This window comes from Tribolium madens, unplaced genomic scaffold (genome assembly GCF_015345945.1).
Source record: "Tribolium madens isolate multiple individuals breed KSU strain unplaced genomic scaffold, Tmad_KSU_1.1 Scaffold_91;HRSCAF=231;Tcas5.2_LG7, whole genome shotgun sequence".
NCBI lineage: Eukaryota > Metazoa > Arthropoda > Insecta > Coleoptera > Tenebrionidae > Tribolium > Tribolium madens.
In genome coordinates this window covers 18735633-18758347 of record NW_025401063.1, presented here as the reverse complement: position 1 = coordinate 18758347, position 22715 = coordinate 18735633, and the positions used below count along the sequence as shown (strand labels likewise).

The following is a 22715-nucleotide window of genomic DNA, read 5'->3' as shown; positions in this document are numbered from 1 at the left end:
CTTTTTCAAGTAAAATTTCACTCAAATGGGCCAAAAAATTAGCAAATTAAGTTAAAAATGGGGGTTAGGATAAAAAACTCTTAAATATTTTGGCTGAAGGTTCTTGCCACTTTCAGCAGCAAAATTTTAAATTCCATAGTTTTTTACAAAAAAAAGTTTTCTCGTTTTTTCGATACAACCCCATTAAAAACGCACCCCTTTATGAGGGTGTAGCTCCTTTACAAAACATGTTTTGCTACATGTTTATAGGAAACTTTTGTCTTAAAATTGAATATTCTTTTACCTGTTCAAATATTAACAATAAAAACGGAACACCGTGTATAATGTATTTGTTTTTTTTTAACTCATATATAAAAGTTTCCCTACATTAGTTACCAAATGTTTTAATTTCGTTATCGTCACACTCAGAATTAGAGAATTCTTTTTCAAGCCCCATTAATTTGCAAGATATTAAATATTTATTTACCAACAGAAAAATTAACAGTTGCATGAATGAAATGTATTACATCATTTGTACAACTGCATTATGTATATTGTGACTAGCATTCGAGCAATGTTTTATGGAAATTGCGTTGCTTTCGTCCGATTTTGGTGTAATTCTGAAATATCATGTGAATAGGATTCAAGGCACCCTTAAGTTGATTTAGAGTCGGTACAATGCAATTCCATTATCTGCTATAAAGTTTAACAGCTGAAAGTCATCGAGTTGTTCGTCTTTTATAGCTGTTTTAATAACAATTGCAAACGAAGTGGAAGCAGATTACATAATCTATTTTCGTTTTGTAATGTTGATCAGGTGGATGTGTGCGGCTTGTAGAAATTGGCTGAATCCGCCCCTTCTAATCTCGCAAAAAGCATTAGAATTACTTATATCAAAAATCAGCAAAGCGTTAAAGTAGGGGGATGCTAATTTCCAAAACAAACATGGTGGCCCTGCCCATAAAACTGAACCATCAGAAAGGCCGTGACATATCGTCGAAGCAAATAACACATGTGGCGTTACGTACGGTATAAATTAAGCGGAGAAAATCCCAGTTAACCACATGGGTTGAGTCGATGAAAGCGGCCAGCAACCCCTTTCAATTTGCTCGTGTTGACGGCAAGTGCTCTCCGATAAATTACTTTAATTGCTGTCATTAACTTGGATAATGTGTCCCATCTAAACATTCAGGACGTTTGCATGCCGATGTGTTTCAGCAGGACCACACTTTTTGCGGGTTCTGCCTTTTAATGTTAAATTTGTTGAATAAATAAAAAGAGTAGTTAACTCCAATCTGTTAATTCAAAGCTATAGACGATTTGTAAAAAATCTTAATTTTCGTTGAAACTGTGCACAATTTTCTGTACCTTTTTTAGAAGAAAATTTATAAATAATTTTGCATTTTTATACAGGGTGTTTCACACAACATTACGAGGCTTGCGTCTAATGTACAGTTTTGGCCACATAAATCTCGTACAAAATGTCATTTAAATTTTTGTTTTGTTGTAATTTATAATTTAATATGTCAAAGTGAAGTTTATTAATTATACAGAGTGATTCACGATGAATAATGAGCCTGACCAAATTTTCGATGCAACCAACATTACAGTTGTCGCAAAATAACTTGCGAAGAGTAATGGTGGTTGCATCGAGAATTTGGTCAGGCTCACTATTCCTCGTGAATCACCTTGTATTTGAGCAATTGGCAAGAAAACTTTTGCAAGTTGATAAATAGGTAAGAATTATAGCAAAATTAGAAAGTGGTTATACACTAGACAAAGAGCAGAATAATTGCACATAAATAAAGCTACTGTACTGAACGTCAAGAAATGGTGGCAAAATGAAGGAACCATAATCCGAAAACAAGGGACAGGCTTGACCAGAATTTCTTCTAGAGAAGAAGACAATAGTTTATAACAATATTGTAGAGATCTTTTCGAAATCTCAATAAAATTTGATCGTTTGATTTATGAAAATTCATGTTTTTTATATCAAAGTTTGCTTTACAACAAACACTATTCGAAAAATTTGACGTGATGTCAAAATGAGATTGTACGAGATTTATGTGGCCAAAATTGTAAGCACTAAATATACAAAATTCACAAAACACTAGATACAAAAGATACACCACTTTAATTATTTTATTCTCAATCACTCTATAAAGAGATTTTATTTCACACTTTAGATGCGTATAAAGTACCACTTTATCCATTAGTGGAGTAAAGTAACTTTATTCCACAGTTAGTAACCAGCGCACCGCGTAACAGCTTACTACATTTAACCGAAAGCACATTTGGCTTGACGTTTAAATGTCAGTTTAATTTTTAATTAAGTTTGGAATAATTTGGGCTTGTGATTGTGGATAAAACGTTATATTGCAGTCGTGTGTTAGTCGCGTTTTATCCACTTAAGAAAATTAACCGCTCGAACTGACGTTCTCGCGGGGTTAAATATTCTTACGTGGATAAAACGCTACCTAACACACTCTTACAATAAATAAATATAATTTTTGGAAACCCATGACAGTAGTTGTTATGAATCACTGTTTCATTAAAAGTCATAAACTGCAGTTTTTCAGAAACAATTACCATTTGTTCTATCAAGAGATCGCATTAATTTGATTCTAGTTTATCTACCTTAATCACTAACTAACTAAAAATGTTGTAATTTTTAAAATGTTGAACAAGCTAGAGAAGATTATCAAATTTTTCAAAATTTGTAATCAAATTCTTATCGGTATATGTATCTATTGATTCCATCTTACATGCGCAGGCCTCGTAAAATTATGTGAAACCCTGTGTATAAATTATATAAATAATTTAAGTTACTAACTATAAATACAAACCACAATTATTTATTGTAATAATTTTTATAGTTGTCTTATTCTAAAATTTCAGCTGCGGTGTTTTAAAGTTTTTTTGCAAATACATCACGCTTTGACAATTCTACGAGAAACTTTAGTCCCGGTTGCCAAATGAAGCAAAAAAAAAACGATTCAAGATAATAAAAAAATATAAAACAGGATGTCCGGAAAAAACGTTAAAAGATTTCTGGGGGTGATTCCTTAGGTTAGTATAAGAAAAAAGTTTCTGGGGACCCATCACCATTGCTTCCTAAAAGGGAGTTAGAGCAATAACTCGACCACATATGAAAAAACTCAGTGCATGGGTTGCTTTTTGGAATTAAATTCGTTGCACGGTTAAGACAAAAACTCGCTTTTCTCAAAAACGGTGCGTCATACAAAAATAAGAGAAATTTTTTGAAGAAAATTAGCCAGTAAATATAAAAAGCCAATAAAAAAACTTCCTGCAAAACAAAATTGTACGTCTTAAATTAATTGATCATAGTGTCTCCACTCGTCTAATTAAAGTACACATTTTTTGGTTTCACCACTAGATTTAGCGCCAAAATTACGGATACCTAAAGACTATGACACGACACGATGTAAAAAGAAAACGTTTCCTTCTTGATAGTTCCGTTAGCGAGTCCAGATAGCGCAGTTGTTTCTTTCTCGTTGAAATTTTAAGAGCAATGAAATAAAAAAAAATCGCTGTATTTATATAACGGTGAGCAAAACGCATATAAAAAAAATATAGACAGATAGAGCATTAAATTCTCAATAATAAGAGATAAAGGTAATGCAAAATTTTTATTGAAAACTATATTTAAAAAAAAATCAAACATTTAGCAATTTGCGCCTCGTCTCATATTTGCTACGTATGCGGTTAAAGATACAAGAAAAAAATAAAAAGAAAGTTGTAGAGAATAAAATTTTCAAGAAAAAGTCCGCGAGATGATTCCTCTATCTTTAATGGTTTAAAGGCGTTCAAAGACACTCAAGCGACAAATACCTACGGCTCATTTTTACCGGTGGTCAGGAGACAAAAAAATAATTTAAACCTAAACAGTTGAAGATAGAGATGTGGTCTCGGGTAGGAAATTTAATTCTCTATAACTTTGTTCTTTACACTTTTTTTGTATCTTCAACCGTATTCGCAGCGTTCTCAAAAATATTGAAAACAGTATTAAAAATAAATTATAAATTATCAGTTTGCTTTTCGTTCAATATTTTTAAGAATGCTAAGAATATTATTAAAGATACAAAAAAGTGTAAGAATGTAAGAAACAAAATTGTAGAGAATAAAATTTGCTACAAAAAAGTCCGTGTTCCCCCGGCACTCAATCACCAGTAAAAATGAAACGAATCCGTCGCTTGAGCGGCTTTGGACGTATTTGAAGCTTAACCATTAAAGATAGAGGTATGGTGTCGCGGACTTTTTACTAGAAAATTTTATTTTCTACAACTTTCTTTCTTACATTTTTCTTGTATCTTTAACCGTATTCGCAGCATTTTGAAAAACATGAAACGGAGCACAAAATTTAAATTTTAAATATTTTTTTTCTCATATTTTTCATAAAAAATTTTGTCGTTTGTTTTTCACAGCTTATTAAGAATATAAAGCTCAACATTTTTGCATTTTTTCCAATCAATTAGTAAACTGGTTGAATTTAAATTAATTGAAAACGATTTGAAACTGAGGTGGTAAAACGCTCTAAGCGCCCTCATTTTTACACCGCCGTACTACTTTTTTTGGGTCCAAAAAATCAAGCAATTTTGTATCTCATTTCGTCTCCTATAATTGTATGTAGTTCTCCGTAGCCAAAATATTATTACTCCAGATGCAAACTTTTGTAAATTTATATCCACAGTGGCTAAGATAATTAAATAAGCCTTTTGCACGTCATTTTCAGGGGTCTCTAGCAACCTCAGAAAACATTTCTGGATTTCAGATTCAGATTCATTTATTTGGTGTTTTAAAAACATTAAGTTCATAAGAATTTTTTTTATTTTGATTTAGGGAACAACCACCATCGAAATTTTTCAACGTTTTTTCCGGACCCTGTATAACCAATCCCATATCTAGCTTGGATAATCTATTTATTTAATCAAAGAAAGAATTTTAAATTATTCTTATTGAAGAACTGCTTTTAGCTACTCCAAATTAACTAAATTTTTGAAAGATTTTTAATCTTTTATTGTACTTTTAATAGATAATCTGACTGATAAATAAATCCAAGAGGTTCGCATTAGCTCAATTTTAAAGGTAAAGGTTCTTTTTAGGATACTGAATTGGAAACTACCGTTTACATAGTTACAAACGAGTCCAGTGCACTAAGAGAGAAATTAAAAAAAAAATGTGGTAAAAGAAAAAAATTAGGTCAATCTAACCTTTCAAATTTTTGCTTATTGATAATTTGCACACGTGCTGAATTATCGGCTAATTTGAATCTGATTGGATGAATCTCAAAAATTTGAAAGATTTACCTAATTGGCTTAGATTCTGCGAGGGAAATACTGGAAATAATAAAAAAATATAAACCTTTATTATTACGATATTGATCATAGTTAGCCAAAGATTTTGAAATTTGGTATAGGGGCCTAGATGTTGACTTTAAACAACTTTTCTCAATAACTTTTTGACGTATTTGGCACAAAAAATACTTTACTATATACAAAAAATTTTTTTTGAAAATTCCTTGATACTTTTTTAATTTTTCAAAATTCAACTTATGTTAGAAATTAGTCTTTAACCAAGCAAGGCTAATCCCCAAAAAATTAAAACTTAAATCAAGATTTTTTATTGTTTACAAGAGTCGTTTCATCTATCTGGGGACACATTGTATATGGAGAAAAATTAAAATTAATAACATTAAATCAGAATTCCACTAATGTTTTAACCCGTATGCCGAATTAATTATAAAATATTTAGCACATTTGTTACAATAACTAGCCTGAACTGAATCTGAGTACTGTTGAGAGTAAAGAGGCTCTTATGGAGTAAAGTGGCTCTTTTAGTAATAATAAATGTGCAAGCATCAGGCCACTCTGGGTTTGAGCCAAAGAGTCCCCGAGCTCTTTTTATGCCAATAAACAAAACAAGAGTCCGTTAAGCGCGTCCAATCAGCCATAAAATCGGCACCACCACCGTCACCTCCAACCCCATAGTCTTAATGCCGCATCTCGTGGGGTGAAATTAGGGTGTCGTTAAATGTATTACGATATTAAATTATCATGACAATGGCACAATCAGGGGTTCCAGTGATAAATACACTGCAAACATACGGCCCTTCTGGCCACAGGTTTTATACGCAATATGCTGACAAATTAGGAGGCCAGTACTATGAATAATTAAATAAACAAGGAACCGGCCCTGGCTAGGAAGGATCTTCAGCTTCATTTTCCAGTCGGCACTAATTGCGGCCGAGCGATATTTCACCGGAGCAATAATTCCTCGGAACGTTTTCTTCCAACAAACATAAAACAAGTTAAGGATAATACCATGGATAATGGCTCTGAAACGTGGAATTTCAGCTGTAAATCAGACCGAAACGATCATCAGAATGTTTTAAAGCCCTCCTGCGATTCGGCCGATTGCTTCCTGATATATGGCGATATGCGAGCGCTCAATGCTTATAAATTGCCGGCATTAGGGCGCTCAATCGGACTTGCGAGACGATTTCAGACGTGTACTCGAGCAAAAAATGCAAATTAGTTTAGACAGGTATCTGCGACTGATTTATAAAAGGCATCATTTAACCTTCCATACTTCTTAAAAGTGTCGTCAGATTCACAAAAAAAATCAAACCAGTACTATTACGACCTCGATTGCGACCCATACACTGTGTCAATTTTAAAACTTGCAATCGGCAATATCTCTCAACTGAAAAAGTTATTAAGAATCACTAAAAACCGTTTTGGTGGTTCCTAGGGGGAATCAAAATGACAAATGACCCCTTGATTATGATAAAAAATGAAAATTTCAAGTCTTCGTTTTTGAATAATTGGAAAAACGGCTTTACCAAATAGGCTGTTGTATGACATTTTTAAAAAACGCTTGTTATAAGCTTTCCAACAATGTATCACAAGTAGAGTGGTGACATTTAAAATTTTCACCTTGGGGTGGATGTGGCTTCAAGGGTGGGTCGAAGTATTTACGTCATTTACTATGCCTTTAATAAGACTACTTAGTAACGTAACAAAACAAAAGTCACGTTATTTTTAACAAATAATATAAAGAAATCTGATGTGTCTATCTCTCCTCCACTGTGGATGAGACGAACCACTAATGACAGTTTCTAGCAATTTTTTTGTATATTGCTCATGTAAATATTCCATTTACTTAGTGGTTCACTTAAATACAAGGTAGCCTAGAACTTAAAAGTTTTAAGGTTAAATATGTAGCTGTTGTAGGTACACCTTAGATTTATCAGAGTCTAATAATAATGTAAAGTTGTAAGGGTATACCTATAGAAAATATTAGTAGCAAATTAAAAGCACAAATATTTATTTATAAGAGTAACACTTGAAGTTACAGCTAGAGTTTCAGAGTAAAATCAAGAGCAAAAAGGTTATCACAGTCCCATAAAAATGTGGTCACAGTCAGTCAATTACAAATTTATCTATTTTAATAGACACATTGATTAATTATTATTATTATTCGCATAACAGATTTTGCTTTTTTATGATTTTTTTTTCAAAATATAAATAAAAATAGTACAAATAATATACAACGGTAGATACGGTGAATTACCGTATCTAGAAAGTGAATATACAGGGTGAATAAAAAGTATGGAACTAAGCACGTTTTTTTAAATCAGAAAATAGAAATTAATAAAGCGTTATGTACAGTGTGATTGTGTTTTGGAATGATATTTTGTTTTGTTTTTGAGTTATACGACTTTTTTGTCAAAATGGAAATTAATGTAAAAAATTTTCAATAAAAATTGAATGTTGTAATCCTTGAATAATAGCCTTTGTAAAAAAAAGTTTTATAGTCGGTTGCCATTTAAAAAATAAAAAATTGTGCTGAACTCAAAAATAAAAGCAAATTTCGAATAATTTTATATTTGATAAAACGTCACATTTTTTAGTAGTTTATCATTCATCAATTGGTTTTCTCAAAAAGTAAATAGTTTAAACAAAAATCGTTTGGTTCCATAATTTTTATTTATTTTGTGTACCTACTTAATAAAAACCCAACATATTTTCAGATGCAACCCAAAATGTATTCTCATATAACACTATGCTTTAATTGATGTACTGTTTGAAATTCTTCAAAGATATAGAGAAGATACCTGTGATAGCTTTGACAGTTTTTACATAATGGCGCCCTACGGTGACGGTACATATTCAGCTATAACATTCATCATATGCTAAGAGCATGCCAGTTTTTTTCTCGTTTAAGCACATTTTGAATTAGAGGGAAAAAATTGATGACACTGACAAATTTTATAAATAACATATCAACAACTACTTTGATTTAAACTTAATGACCTAAATTTTTCAAACATAATAAAAGCCAAGTTGTCTGTCACAGTGTATTTTGGGTTGCGTCTGAAAATCGGTTAAAGTCTTTGTATTGGATTCCTGCACTCAATTCTGAAATGTTTAATACCATTGATATCTGTTTTCTTTATAGCTACAGTGTGATCAAAAAGTTCGTATGTTATCTAAATGTCAAAAATTATATTATAAAAAGTAAAACATTAATCTAATTAAATTAAATTATTCTATGAAACGTCTCAAAATATCCTAAAATGAGATTTTGTTAGTATTTATTCATAAAAATCGTTCACCACGGTTTCCTGTTATAATGTACATAAAAATTATTTTGTCATTTTTCAGTTGTCATTGTGACATTTTATCTTCCATAGACATACGTTTTAAATTTCGACGCTTGCTTGATAGACAGACTTTTTGATCTCGCTGTATATAGCCATAGGTCAATAAATTATGATTTTTGACACGTTTTTGTTTTTAGTTCCATTTTTTTAATATGTTAATTTTTTTCATTACTGTTAATTAATAAAATTACTTTTCTGAATTAAGAAAAAAATTAATATCAAAATTGCATGCTTGAAGAGCTAAATTTACCAAAAAATTTGTACAAAAACTTTGTTTGCATTTTTGAGAGTACCTAACTAAATAATGGTTCTAAAAATCAAGTGAGTGATAGTAGTTTAAATCTGTTTCCAATACATTATTTACAAATGTTTCTCCATTATGACAGTTTTTTTTATTCAAAAAATGTAAACAATAATAAACATGTAACTTAGATCATGGAAAAATAGTAAATTATTAAAAAATTATTATAATTAATAATTAATATTATAATTAATAATTATAAAAACAATAGGTATAGCTTTCAGTAGTTATTTTTGAAGTGAGTCTACAAAACTTGCGCCATAGAGAAAAATGTCATGAGTAAGGTAAGATACCAAGAAAAAATTCTATCTACAAGTTTCGAAATTATTTGCACTTTGAAGCTATTTATTTCTGTTGTAAAAATAATTTTCAAAGTTTTTTTTGCTACAAGCTATTAGAAGAAGAAAGAAGGAAGCTGTGTCCTAAATTGTAACTCTGATTAACGTTATTTGTGGCTTTTATTGGCAAAATTTTTGTTACTTTACTAAATAATTATCGAAAAACATACAAAATACAAAATAATTAGTAACACTAAATAGACATAAAAAATGACAAATATCAAAAAATTAATGCCAAAATTTTTTGGCAAATAGACTTTTTTAAACATTTTTTCCATGTTCCTGGTACCTTATCTTACTTGGCATTTTTCTCTGGGGCGCTAATTCTGAAACATCCTGTATGTTATTGGCATCTTAGCAGGATCACTTTGTAGATATTTTTGTTGGAACAATTGTACCACTTTTTTGATAAAAGTTGTGCAACAGTGTGTTAAACCTAAGCATTAGTGCCCTTTTCATTGCTTATAGTTAACAGTTCTAATAATTGTAATGTCAGGACGTAATTTCATGATTCAAAGCGCAGGATAACTGTAAACAAAGTTTAATGATAATGGACGAAAGCCCCTCATCGTGCTCTCAATTGATCCCATTAGGTGTCATATATTTCACGGCCGGCCTATTATAATTCAATGGATTGTTGATATTTGGCCCTATTTAGAATCACCCTGTATTTATACAAGTTATATTAGCAGGTGGCCATCTGTCGTCCTGCCACCCCATCATCACTTTGTTTATTTTCAACTTGTACCAATTTATTTATTATCACTACGGGGTGTGTGAATTTTCAATACGTTATTTGACAGCAGCGGTAATTCTATTATGATTAATTGATTTTAGAGCGTGATGGAGTTGTGTTTAGTGCCCCCGTGGTGGTTTATAACTCGGAAAGAATTTTTCAATCGGATGGAAAAAGTGCAATCGAACTGTAAATATTTATGGACGACAAATAATAATGATTTTTGCATGAAATCAAAATTAATAAAAATCTAAAGGTTGATTGTGCTTATCTGTATTTAATCCAATTTTATTGTGAACTTATCATAATTAAACCCATTTATTAAGCCCTATTTCAATTATGTCGATAACTAAAGCTCGTTTGAAGATAATGACACACTATTTCTGAATTATTATCTCAATCCAAGACATATGGTGATATGATTCAAAATTTAATATAAAATTACGACGATTATAGGCACCATAATTTGGCGGGTTTCATCTGTAATCAAATATTTGTATTATTTATATTACCGATTTCTAATAAATGAAATGCTTGCACATGCTAGATTATTTTTAATTAATTCTATATCAACACGTTTTGCGCTTATAACACCGCCGTAAAGCAATTTATATTTAGTAATACGAGTTAAGAGTGCTTAATTAGATATTATTAAGTATATTTTCGTTGCATAAATGGCAACATTATTTCACGCCAACTTAAATTGTAACAAACCGTTTTCAAAGAGTTAGTTTCTAAGAAACTGAATCTTTACCCATATTTATCTTTGCACAGTATGTTTGTACACCGTTCACTATCACGTTTCTTTTTCCGGATTTGATATCAAGTGATGGTTAGAATGATATATACTTTTCTTTAAAAATATTTATCCACATATATAAAACTACTTATAGCTTGTTCCAAATCTGGTGGCGAACTGACGTTGTCAAAAATGACTGAATTTTGACACTAAACATATGTTTACTATTAAAAAAAATATTGTTCATAGGCGTCGTATGAAATAATAATTCAAAACCACTGTTATTCTTTAAAAAAATATAATAAGTAGGTTCTCGTACATAAGATGAAGAATAATGAACAAATTATTAAATTGTTAACGCATGAAAAGAATTTTCAAAACTGATATTCCTAACAATCTTTGTCTTCAAAATTTTTAAAGAAAAAAAGTACGCCCATGTATTTTTTTATCTTAAGCAAGTGGGCGCACTCCAAGTGTCTTTTCTGTCACTGTCAGTTCGCCACCAGATATGGAATACGTTCTACTATGTGTTCGATTATTATACAGGGTGTTTCACACAACTTTACGAGGCTTGCGCCTAATGTACGCACCCAAATATACAAAAGTCACAAAACACTGGATACAAAAAATACACTTCTAACTATTTAATTTTTGGAAACCCATGAGAGTAGTTGTCAAACTAATCACTGTTTCATTAAAAGTCATAAACTGCAGTTTTTCAGAAACAATTATTATTTGTTCTATCAAGAGACGGCATGATTATGATTCTAGTTTATCTATCTTAATCACTTATTAACTAAAAACGTTGTAACAAACTAGAGAAGATTATTCAATTTTTCAAAATTTGTAATCGAGTTCGTATCCAAATATGCAAAAAAAGTCATGTCGTGACAACTTGACAAATTTTATATCATTTTGTTCGCCTCAGTATGACAAATCAAATACACTAAAAAAAAAGTCCACACACTTTGAACTAAATAATTTTTTTCTAATTTAAATGATTTAAATACTTTAACTTTAAAAAATCATTACTCCATAACTATTAAGCCGATTTTCTTCAAACAAAGACCATTCTAAAGAGATGGCCCTTTAAAATGATATGCAATTTGAAGTTGAATATTAGCAAACTTTTCTTCGAACAGTGTTCGAAGAAGTTCGAAGTAAATCGAAGTAATCTAAGAAAAACCCTACGAGTAAATTTTTTTTTCGTCACCATCGTGTAGAGCATCTTTTTATTAGTAAGAATCCAAATTTTTAAAATAATATACCGAGTAGTTTTTAAGATATGATTTTTTGAAGTTAAGGTTTGCTAATCAAGCATTGCTCCATACAGGAGAAATGCATGTTAATCTTACTTAAAATTGCATTTTTATAAAAGTATTTGTTTTAAGACTTTTCTTTTGCTTAAAAAGGTCAATTGCTCTTTCTTTGTTCTAATTATAATAAACAAACACAGTTTCTTTACTTAAAATAAACAAAGAGTATCTGCGTACTAATTAAAGCAAATAAAGAGTTTTTTTGTTCTAAAAATGATCACTGATCATTGAGCAAAAAGCGTCTAGAAGATTAAAGCAGTAGCTTTAAATTTAAGAACAAATCTTTTTCAAATTAAATCACTTTCCATTCAGATTCCAACTTGTTCACTTTATTCTGTCTTTCAGAACTTTTTTTTGAAAATGTTCTCAGTAAATGCTTTCTCATCACTTTCTACTAATGTTGAATGCAATAAGTCAGTTGCTTCGTGTGCAACTCTTATCACAACAACTACTACCTACAAGCTAACTGAAACTAATCGTACCAACAAAATAAATCAGGTGACTTATTGCATATAACATCACTTGAAAGTGATGAGAAAGCATTTGCTCAGAACATTTTCAAAACAAAAGTTCAGAAAGCTAGAACAAAGTGAACAAGTCAGAATCTGGATATAAAGTGATTTGATTTGAAAAATATTTGCCCTTATATTTAAGACTAGTGCCTTAAACTTCTAGATCCTCTTTGCTTAATGATCAGTGGTCATTTTTACAACAATAAAAACTGTTTATTTGCTTTAATTAGTACGCAGGTACTCTTTATTTGTTTTAAATAAACAAACAGTTTTTGTTTATTCTAATTAGAACAAAAAAGGTGCAGTTGACCATTTTTAAGCAAAAGAAGAGTCTTAAAACAAATACCTTTATAAAAATGAAATTTTAAGTAAGATTAACATGTATTTCTCCTATATGGAGCAATGCTTGATTAGCAAACCTTAACTAAAATTATATCATGAAAACTACTCGGTATATTCTTTAGAAAATTTGGATTACAACTAACAAAGAGATGCTCTACACGATGGTAATGAAGAAAAAAAAATGTACTCGTAGGGTTTTTCTCAGATTATTTCGTTTTACTTCGAACTTCTTCGAACACTGTACGAAGAAAAGTTTGACAAAATTCAATTTCAAATTTCATATCATTCTAAAGGGCAAGGCCATCCCTTTAGAACGGTCTTTATTTTAAGGAAATCGGCCTAATAGTTATTGAGTAATGATTTTTTAAAGTTAAAGTATTTAAATTATAAAAAAATTATTTAATTCAAAGTGTGTGGACTTTTAAAATTTTTTTTAGTGCACTTGATTTGTCTCACTGAGACGAACAAATATATAATATATATAATATAATTAATTAGATATATAATTTGTCAAGTTGTCACGACATAACTTTTTTTTTGTCGCCCTGTGATTATTGATTGCATCTTACAGGCGCAGGCCTCGTAAAATTATGTGAAACACCCTGTATTATTGCCATTTTGATTATAGAATTTTATGCATTTTTAGTTTGTTTTCCCTCTCTTGAATTGTGTAATTTTTGGGAGAGGTGGTTACAAAGGCGTTTTGCCCGAAATCTGTATGACAGTATAACGATGAAAATTACAAATTCAAATCCTCGTCGAGGTCCGATTTCACGGTTACGCGAACTGCTAGCACACGGGCCGTTTAATGCGCATTATATGTGATAATTAAATGCAAATTGCAGCTCATCTAAGCGGCATTGCTGAAAACAGCGCACTCTTGATGAAGTGTAATCAAATTACAGCTAACAATGAACGCGACGCTCGTTCCGGCTCCGGATCGGCCCTCACCGCCATCACAAGCCTCGTTCACAAGACACTTAAATCGAAACGAATATGCCGCAGTCCTAAAATAAATTTCGAAGTTGACGCTTAAAAAAGTTTTTAAATTCAACTTTTCGAATCGTGATTGAATTGAAGCGAATTGAATTTTTTAACGCAATTAAGTTCAATTAAGATATGTTTTTTATCTCAAGTTAAATGTTTCGACATAAAATAGGACCCAATTTCTGATAACTACCTGATACCAACACAAACACTTCTATTACAATATTTTATTAATACAAGAACGTCAAAAAAGAAGGCAATAATAATTACACTGAATAACTTAAAATAAAATGATATAATTTACCATGTGACTCTTGCAGAGATTTTTACATTGCTTACTAATTTTATTTATTCTGGTTTGGTCTTGTTATAACCAAGCAAGCAAAAAGTTTGAAAAATTTATAATTTATTGATTTTTGATTGTTATGATCAACTTTTTAAATTTTTTAAAACTTATCTATTTTTTCCAAAAATAAATTATTATTATTTATATAATTTTGATATTAAATATCATGTGAGCAACAGAAGTTTGATTCAAGGAGGGCCTTGGAAGTTTTCACGTATGTCTTCTATTCATTTTGAGTAATTGAACTACTCGCAGTTAGTAATAATAAATTTTAAGCAATTCACTTTCTTTGGTACTTTTTAGATTAGATCTCGTAATTTATTTCCTTAATTGTGTCAATAATAATTTGTTGTTGTAGTTGAAGATTACCTAGACCAGCAACAAAAATTGTGTTTTTCAAATCTGACCATAAAAAAGTCACAGGGGGTAATATCGCATGACATCAGAGGCCAAATTGTCTCTGTATTTAACTAATAATGCGATCTTTAAAGAATTGTTTTAGAAAAGTAATGTGTGTAAAAAAGTGACAGTTGAAATTTTAAAAGGATTAAAATTACACATGACTTATACAGGGTGTCAAAACTTGCACCCCAGAAACAAATTTCAAGTAAGATAAGATACCAGAAACATAAAAAAAATGTTTAAAAAATTCTCTGTCAATAAATTTTGACATTTATTTTTTGACATTTGACATTTGACATTTATATGACTATTTAATGATACTGATAATCTTGTATATGTTTTTTTATAATTATTTTGTAAATGTATAAAAATTTTGCCAATAAAAGTCACAAATAACTTTAAACAAAGTTACAATTCGGGATACAGCTTCCTTGTTTTCTCTTCTAATTGCCTGTAGCAAAAATCTTGGAAAATTGCTTTTCCAACAGAAATAAATAGAGTCAAAGTGCAAAATTTAAACTCTCATAACTTCGAAATTTTTATAGATAGAATTTTTTAACATTTTTTGGCATTTTTCTCTGGAGCGCGAGTTCTGGTGCACCCTGTATGTCTATTTCTCTCTGCCAAGGCCAACTCTGAAACAAAATTTCGTTGCTCACATTTCTCAAGTGAGGCTGGATTACAAACAAAGCGCCCCACCCATAACTTCATTATTATTTTTAAAGATATAACAATACTTTTTTGTTCAAAGTTGAATAGTTAATTGTGAGCAATTTTTTGAAATAAACGCTCGATCAATATAAATAGATGAGTAAACTCTGCAACTTTAGTCATGTTTTTAAAAATAATGGAGTTATGACTTGGTTTGTTTTTTAGAATTCAACGTGTATAATGGACTTTTAAAATATCATTTGAACATTAAGTTTGCAAGAGTAAACAGAAGGATTGCATTTTCGCTATTTTATAAGATTTTATTCACAATCACATTATTTTCAGTCAAAAATTTGAATAAAATAAAATTCTAACAAAGTTAAGGTCTAAAGGTGAAATTATTGAAATAATGTGTTAATTTGATTTAAAATCGTTGAAATAGTGCACGAGTACTCCCCTAGAAGTAAGAGAAACTGCTACAAAAGCAATTGAATAATAATTTAGCAAAATATTATGCGTAAATTGACAATTTGAAAGAAAAAATTCCTGGTATTTTTGTAATATTAAGGTTGGCTATCCTGCATATTACTGCCCAAGAGAAGTAATATTATTAATCCTCATGGGATTTAATGATGTGTTTCCCAACCTTTAAAAAGATAGTAATCGACATATTACTGTAAGATTGTAATAAAAGCTTTTTTGGCATTCTACACTTTTATTATCATTTTCTATCACCCACATAAGCAGTAGTCCGATCTTTTCAATCACTGTTTATACACCTGTCTTTTTTTTTCGCTGTTTCTTTTTTATCTTTTTTTTAAGTTCAACGATTTTTAACAATTACTTACAATCATCAAATGCTATACATTTTCGCAGTAGTTCTATCTGCACGTGTTCCAAATGAGTATGTCTGGAATTTTTTTTTGAATTTTGATCTTATCATTTCTGTATAAACAATTGTCTTGGCCTACGATGCAAAGTTTGAATGTAGATTTTTTTTGTTTCTACAAAAAGTGCAAAATTATGACTCTCTTAAGAGAAATTATAGAAAAAAGGAATTGTGTTATTAATGTTCAAGTCATTTGAGAAATAAATCATTCCGAATAGATTTGTTTAAAATTTAGGTAAAATATGCGAATAAATACACGAATGCTGCTTTCTGGCTGCAACAAACAATCCCCGCCATCGCCTCCTTGATTATACAAAAAGTGACCTTCCAGCTTCCAGCAATGGTTCTGTGTTCCTTCTGCCGCCATCAGAGTATGCGTCATCTTATTGGTAAGACAAACAAACCCGCTGACGAGCCGTCGCAAGGCGAGGACGACGATTGTAAATTGGGCTTGTAAACACATTCTAACATGATCAGCACTACATTAGGTCCGGGCGTCTCTGTTACGTTGCTAAACTAACCGGAAAACTCCGGGATCCTCCTCTCGCTCGCACACTCCACCCACCGCATAACTTTCAAAAAACGTGCCATCAACATCAACATCGATTTCAAGACTTGACAACAAGGCTAAGAAGTATCCTCAAGACAACAAAAACCGATCCGAAGAGGAGGAGGTGGAAAATAAACAGGATTTTGAAGGATTAAGTGGATTTCAGAGAGGAAAAGTTTCAGGATACATAAAGACCTGTGTAAACGTTAAGCTCGAGAAAAAAAATAAAGAAGAAATCAGTGATTTCAAATCCCTAAATCTGAACCTATTTAAATGTGTTTAAAGTAAATCCACCAAAAATTAAGTTTAACAAAAACATTTTTTTTCGAATTGACAGAGAATTTAATTAATTTTAATAGTATTTTTTAGTAAGCAAAATAATTAAAGCTATGAAAGAAATTCAACAACTTTTCTTGTTATTCTAATGTTTCGATAAAAAGTAAAGAGTGCATAATAAAATTGTTATTATCTATGCATTTCTGTGAAATTTTTCTTAATTTTCTCCCTCTGTTTCCCGTCAAATCCTTCTCTTTCTATCGAATTTTAGCACCGCTGCTTCGTTCTGCCCTTGCAATTAGCTAACTTGATTTGGGAGATCCCTTTCCGGGGATCTGTTCACAATGTGTTGTCAATGTTTTGTTCCGCTGCGTCTTTATTCCTTTAGTTCGGAGTTAACTTGATTACTTGACGAAAATTTGTGCTTTGTTTTCAGCGCACGACGCGATTTGAATTAAAGATTAGTAATTAGCAACGGAAATACACTCAGTTTCAAGAGATCGATATCAGAAATTTCGTAAATTTTTCAGATAAAGACAAACAAATCTTAGTCGAATTAAGTGTTAATCAATCAATAGTCTATTATCGGTTATCCGTTGGAATTTGATAATCTCTTGTCAATCAATGTGAGGTGAGAAATCAAGTTGGTGACAAAAGTAATCGCAGCAATTTTACTAAGGGTTGAAGGTTTTAACGGTAATGGTGTGCCTTGAGGGTAATTTTCGGGAGGTTTAATTTACTTCAGCGGGAAATGAAATCTCAGATGGATTAAATTTGTTTTTCAGCCTCTGAAAGCGTATTAGACGATTATGGATCGAGGTTGATGAGTTATTTGGTTTATTCGTTTTGTTGACTCAAGCCGAAACCATTATTTGCTTTTTTCTTTTGACTTTTGTCAAGAAATTACTAGACTATAGCAAAACTCTATAGCTTCCAGAGCTTCGAATATACAGGGTGTGTCAGAATTCGCGAAACAAAAAAAAATTCAAGTAAGATAAGATACTAGGAACATGAAAACAATGTTCAAAAATTTTTATCTGTCATAAACTTTTGACATTTGACATTTTTTATGTCTACTTAATGATACTGATGATCTTGTATACAGTTTGTCCCCGGATTGAGTTTACAAGAGGAAAAAAAATATCTTTGATTTTACTCCAAAACTGCAAAGGAAAAAAGTTTTGCTTTACTTGAAACCAGCACATCTATAATTAAAACTTTATTATTCTAACTCAGTAGAAAGAAAAGTTCATTTTTCTCTTAATTTTGACTTAGAATAATTTTTCTCTGCTATTTAAGTCTTATCACATTGGCGGTTTTAATTATTTGACAACTATATATCACTTTGATATATAATTTATTAATTAAATGATGATTGTTCTTGTTAAAAATGACGTTGGTTTTTACCTTTTTTGAGTGGCTGTTTATTAAAATTATGTTTTTCACAAACATTTTTGTTATTTAATTTGCGTAAACTCATTTGTCAAAGTGACATCATTGTCAAAATAATAAAACCGCCAATGTGATAGGACTCCAAAAGCAGAGAAAAGTTATTCTAAGTAAAAAATCAAGAAAAAAATTTACTTTTCTTTCTACTGAGTTAGAATAATGAAGTTTTAATTACAGATTTGCTGGTTTCAAGTGAAGAAAAAACTTTTTTTCTTTGCAATTTTGACGTAAAATCAAAGATAAATTTTTTTTTCCTCTTGTAAACCCAATCCAGAGATATACTCTATATGTTTTCTTATAATTATTTAGTGAAGGTACAAAAGTTTTGTCAATAAAAGCCACAAATAACAATAAACAGAGTAACAATTTAGGACATAGCTTTCTTGTTTCTGCTTCTAATAGCTTGTAGTAAAAAAAACTTGGAAAGTTATTTCAGTCAATGTGCAAAATTTAAATTCTATAACTTCATAACTTACATGGCACTTTTCTCGGGGGCGCGCGTTCTGGCGCACCCTGTATACAAAAAAAATTAAATCTAAAATAAGTACCAACCTATGTTTAAAAAGATATGTTTCACTATCAATGTTTATGATAAAAATATAATCTTAATAGGTAATAGGTAATGCAATTTGGCAGTCATAAGTATATGATTGATGTCTTTTTACGTAGTATTTATTCACCTCGGTGTTCACCAAAAAGATTATGTTACTGCAAAACTGCAAAATAATTGTTAATAAAAATATAAACTAAAATCAGATCTAATCAAGGAAAATATCCATCTATTTAGGTCGAGAAATTTATACGCCATAATTGCCATATAATCTGACATTTCAAATTATGTGATTGATTAGCTTCTAATCGATCGAATAATTTTTATTTTCTTAATCTACCTATCATAGCAAATATATTATTATGTTTCTATTTTAGTTATTTTACTTATAATTAGCAAATCAAGCGTTTGTTATTTGTTTTCTACCTTTACTTTATATTTCGTGTTATTTAACTCTGTTCTACATACATACATAATACAGGGTGTTTACGGTCTTGAGGTTGAAATTTAAAGGAGATTATATGCACGGTAGAAGAAAACTAATACGCTACTTAACATAAAAATTCACGTTATGAAAAAAATACTCCTAATTCATTTTATGTTATTTGTTTGAGAACTGCTGCTTCGGTTGCAACAATGGGTATTAGAATCATTAAAAAAAAACAAGAAAAACAAATCAAACTTATGCATAGTAAACCATTTCGTTGGAAGTGATTAAACAGAAGATCTTCGAATTTTGATAAAAACTCAGCCAAAAGCAAATCAATGATAACAGTGTCAAAACTATGAAGTAACATTTCGCTTAAATACGATTTTCTTATTTGTTGCAATAATAAAATTTTGTTTTAACAAATAAATAATCCAATGATCCCCAAACCTTGTACAATATTTTGGAGTTAAATAACATTCTTAATGATAACAATTCTGGGAGGTTTTTATTCGGTTACCCTGTTTCTGTACTTTTCTACCTACCAGGTCAATTTTCAAATTCAAGAACATAAACACCCTGTATAATAAAATGACTTACAATTCCTTGTTTATTTATGATTGTATTAGAAATTAAAAAGAATAAAAAGCCTCACATCAAGAAACCAAGGCTTTTCTCTAATTTTGTTACATTGTGCGATTTTGAGTTTCTAAAATTCTTTACAGCAGTCCTTAAAATTTTATGACAGCCAAAAACATAATAACTTCAGGAAGTTACAGATATGTAGGTAATATTTTAATATTCAGGCCGTCTGTCACATTTTAGGAAAACTTCTTCACTGTATTAAAGCGTTAATCAGAATATTTACCTACATGACGATTTATTTATTTCAAAATGTTATAGTTTTTAAATTATACAAATAAAGAGTAGAAACCATCTGTTTAGATGTTTAAATAATGCTGTTAAAATAGCCATCACTAACACGAAAAAAATTTTGTATGTTAGCTGCCAGGGAGTACAGTCTCAAAATAGGTATTTACACAATACTTTTATTTACCTATTAAAATTATGTACAATTGCGGACACGCAATAAAACATTTTCACCATGAAAACCCTTTCTTTATTAAAGTAATTATTTATTTTTATAGTAATTTAACTCTAAATTAATTTGTAAAAAAAACTTCAGCGTTTTTGACAAGTATCATTCTAATACCGCATAGTTATTTTATGTATTGATAAATTTGAAAATTGTAAAATAAATATTGTATTGTAAAAATACCATTTTTATTCTTATTTTTAGAATCGTCAATAATTTTATATTTCTATAGGTTCTATTGCCTTACTTGTGCCTTGCACTGGCGAGCAGGAATCAGCAAAAGTAAACATTACCATGTTAAATTCCTTTGTTTGGGTTTGAGACCGAACACCCGGTATAATTTAATAAATTATTTTGCATATTAAATTAAATATTTATTTTTTCTTACCCCAAAACTTGGTTTTCATAGATATCTTAAATCCGTACTGAAAAAAATAATATATAAACCACGGGAGAAAATAATTTTATATCACTTGCATTATTACCTTCGACATTACACGTGTTGGGTATAAGTCAGTGTGACTATAAAAATTGTTAATTCTATCCCTTGGTTTGCAATTGTTAACTGGAATGCATTTTTGTTTCAGTTATTCCATGATCACTTTTTATAATACAAATAAAAAAGATTTGTTTTATTTACATTAGTCAAATTCAAAATTACAGTTAAAAAATTATTGCTCAGAAAGGTAGTTTTAAATTTTAAAAGAGATGCTTCCTCAGCCATAGTTTACATATTTATTCTTAGCCTTTTTTATCAGTGATAAAGATTCTTTTCAATGTGCCGACAAAAGTTACAGTCATTTACAGTCACTCGGTAGGTATATACTTATAAATATTAAAATTAGCTTTTGCTGCATTCAATGATACGAGTACATTGGTTAAAAAATAATAAAAAAGCTGCAAATTCAGTAGTGCACGGTGAGAAGTAACATCAACTCATCAGCCAAAGATTTTTTCTTCGATTTTTTTACGAATTTTACACATCGCGAATTTTAAAAAGGATCTATACCTATTTCTTACTATTTTATTATGACCATATAACCGGTCAACAATAAAGCATAGTGATGCGTGAAAGTACTTGTTATTGCATTTTTGTGGAAAGTAGATAAATAATTATTTCAATGTTTAATAGTTATAGTAAGAGTAACCAACCCTACCTGCTAAATCCGGCAATCTGGGGTAAAACATGCCAGTCCTTGCCAACCACTCCAACTGCATCTGATGCAACTGATTATGATTGTGATGATTAACGGGCAATTGGACCTTTTGAATCATTGCACCGTCTAAACTATGAAAAGCTGAAGCTTGAGGTTGAGCTTGGTAACCGTAAAAATTGCTGCTATTGGGATAAATGTGGTTTAAAAGTCCAGGTCTTGGCACAAAAGCGGTTTGGGGCACTTCTTCGCTTCCTGGTGATATCGGAGGACTTCGACTTCTTGTAGATGTCGGCGATATACTTCGGGAGGTATCGGGAGACGTCGGACGGTCATCACTACGTGAAAGAAGAGCGTCTATACAGAAAGAACCCTTATTTTCTTGAATTTTCGTGTCCATGTTCAAGGGTTTAGATTGATAAGAGTCTTGGTGGTGCACGAGATGGGATTCTTCATATTGCGCCATAGTCTTTGTTGTTTTTTTTTTAATATAATTAAGAGAAATTATATACACAGCCACTGTGACACGCACTGCTAATTCAAATTTTCGAAATGCATTAGGTAAGCGTAAAATGATCACCCATGATCAAGGAGTGATGGTAAACAGACACATCAAAGGAGGCTTCGAAATGACAATCGTTTCCAACGCCAACTTCGCCCCAGCCAAGCTGTACATAGACTAACCGATTTGAAATGTATTATCCTAATAATATCATGCATTACAGCGACATTAGACGATACATTACACACACTCGAGCAGTGCGCGGAAACAACGAACTCTCATTGGACTGAAAGTTTGAAGCTCCGCCTTTTAACCCCCGTAGTTGCGTGGCAACCACCATGCCTCTTTCAGAGGATTTTCAGCTTTGTGAATTGGTCCTTCCGATCGAGGTTTCTTTGAAAATGACAGAATCGCACCCGATTCGGGATATATTTCGGTGAGAGGTAATTTATTTTTGTGGTTTTTGCAAGTTGTTTCGATTTAGGTT

General features: G+C 30.8%; 1 protein-coding gene across 1 annotated transcript in view; it reads right to left on the bottom strand.

Moving 5' to 3' along the window:
- Nucleotides 1–22389, bottom strand: part of LOC123011190 (homeobox protein Hox-A4) — a 26158-nt gene extending 3769 nt beyond the window's left edge. Inside the window, exon 1 of the mRNA XM_044408522.1 lies at nucleotides 21730–22389. Coding sequence (XP_044264457.1) covers nucleotides 21730–22192 — 463 coding nt within the window. The 5' untranslated portion in view covers nucleotides 22193–22389. The remainder of the gene's footprint in view (nucleotides 1–21729) is intronic.
- Nucleotides 22390–22715: the final 326 nt, after the last annotated feature.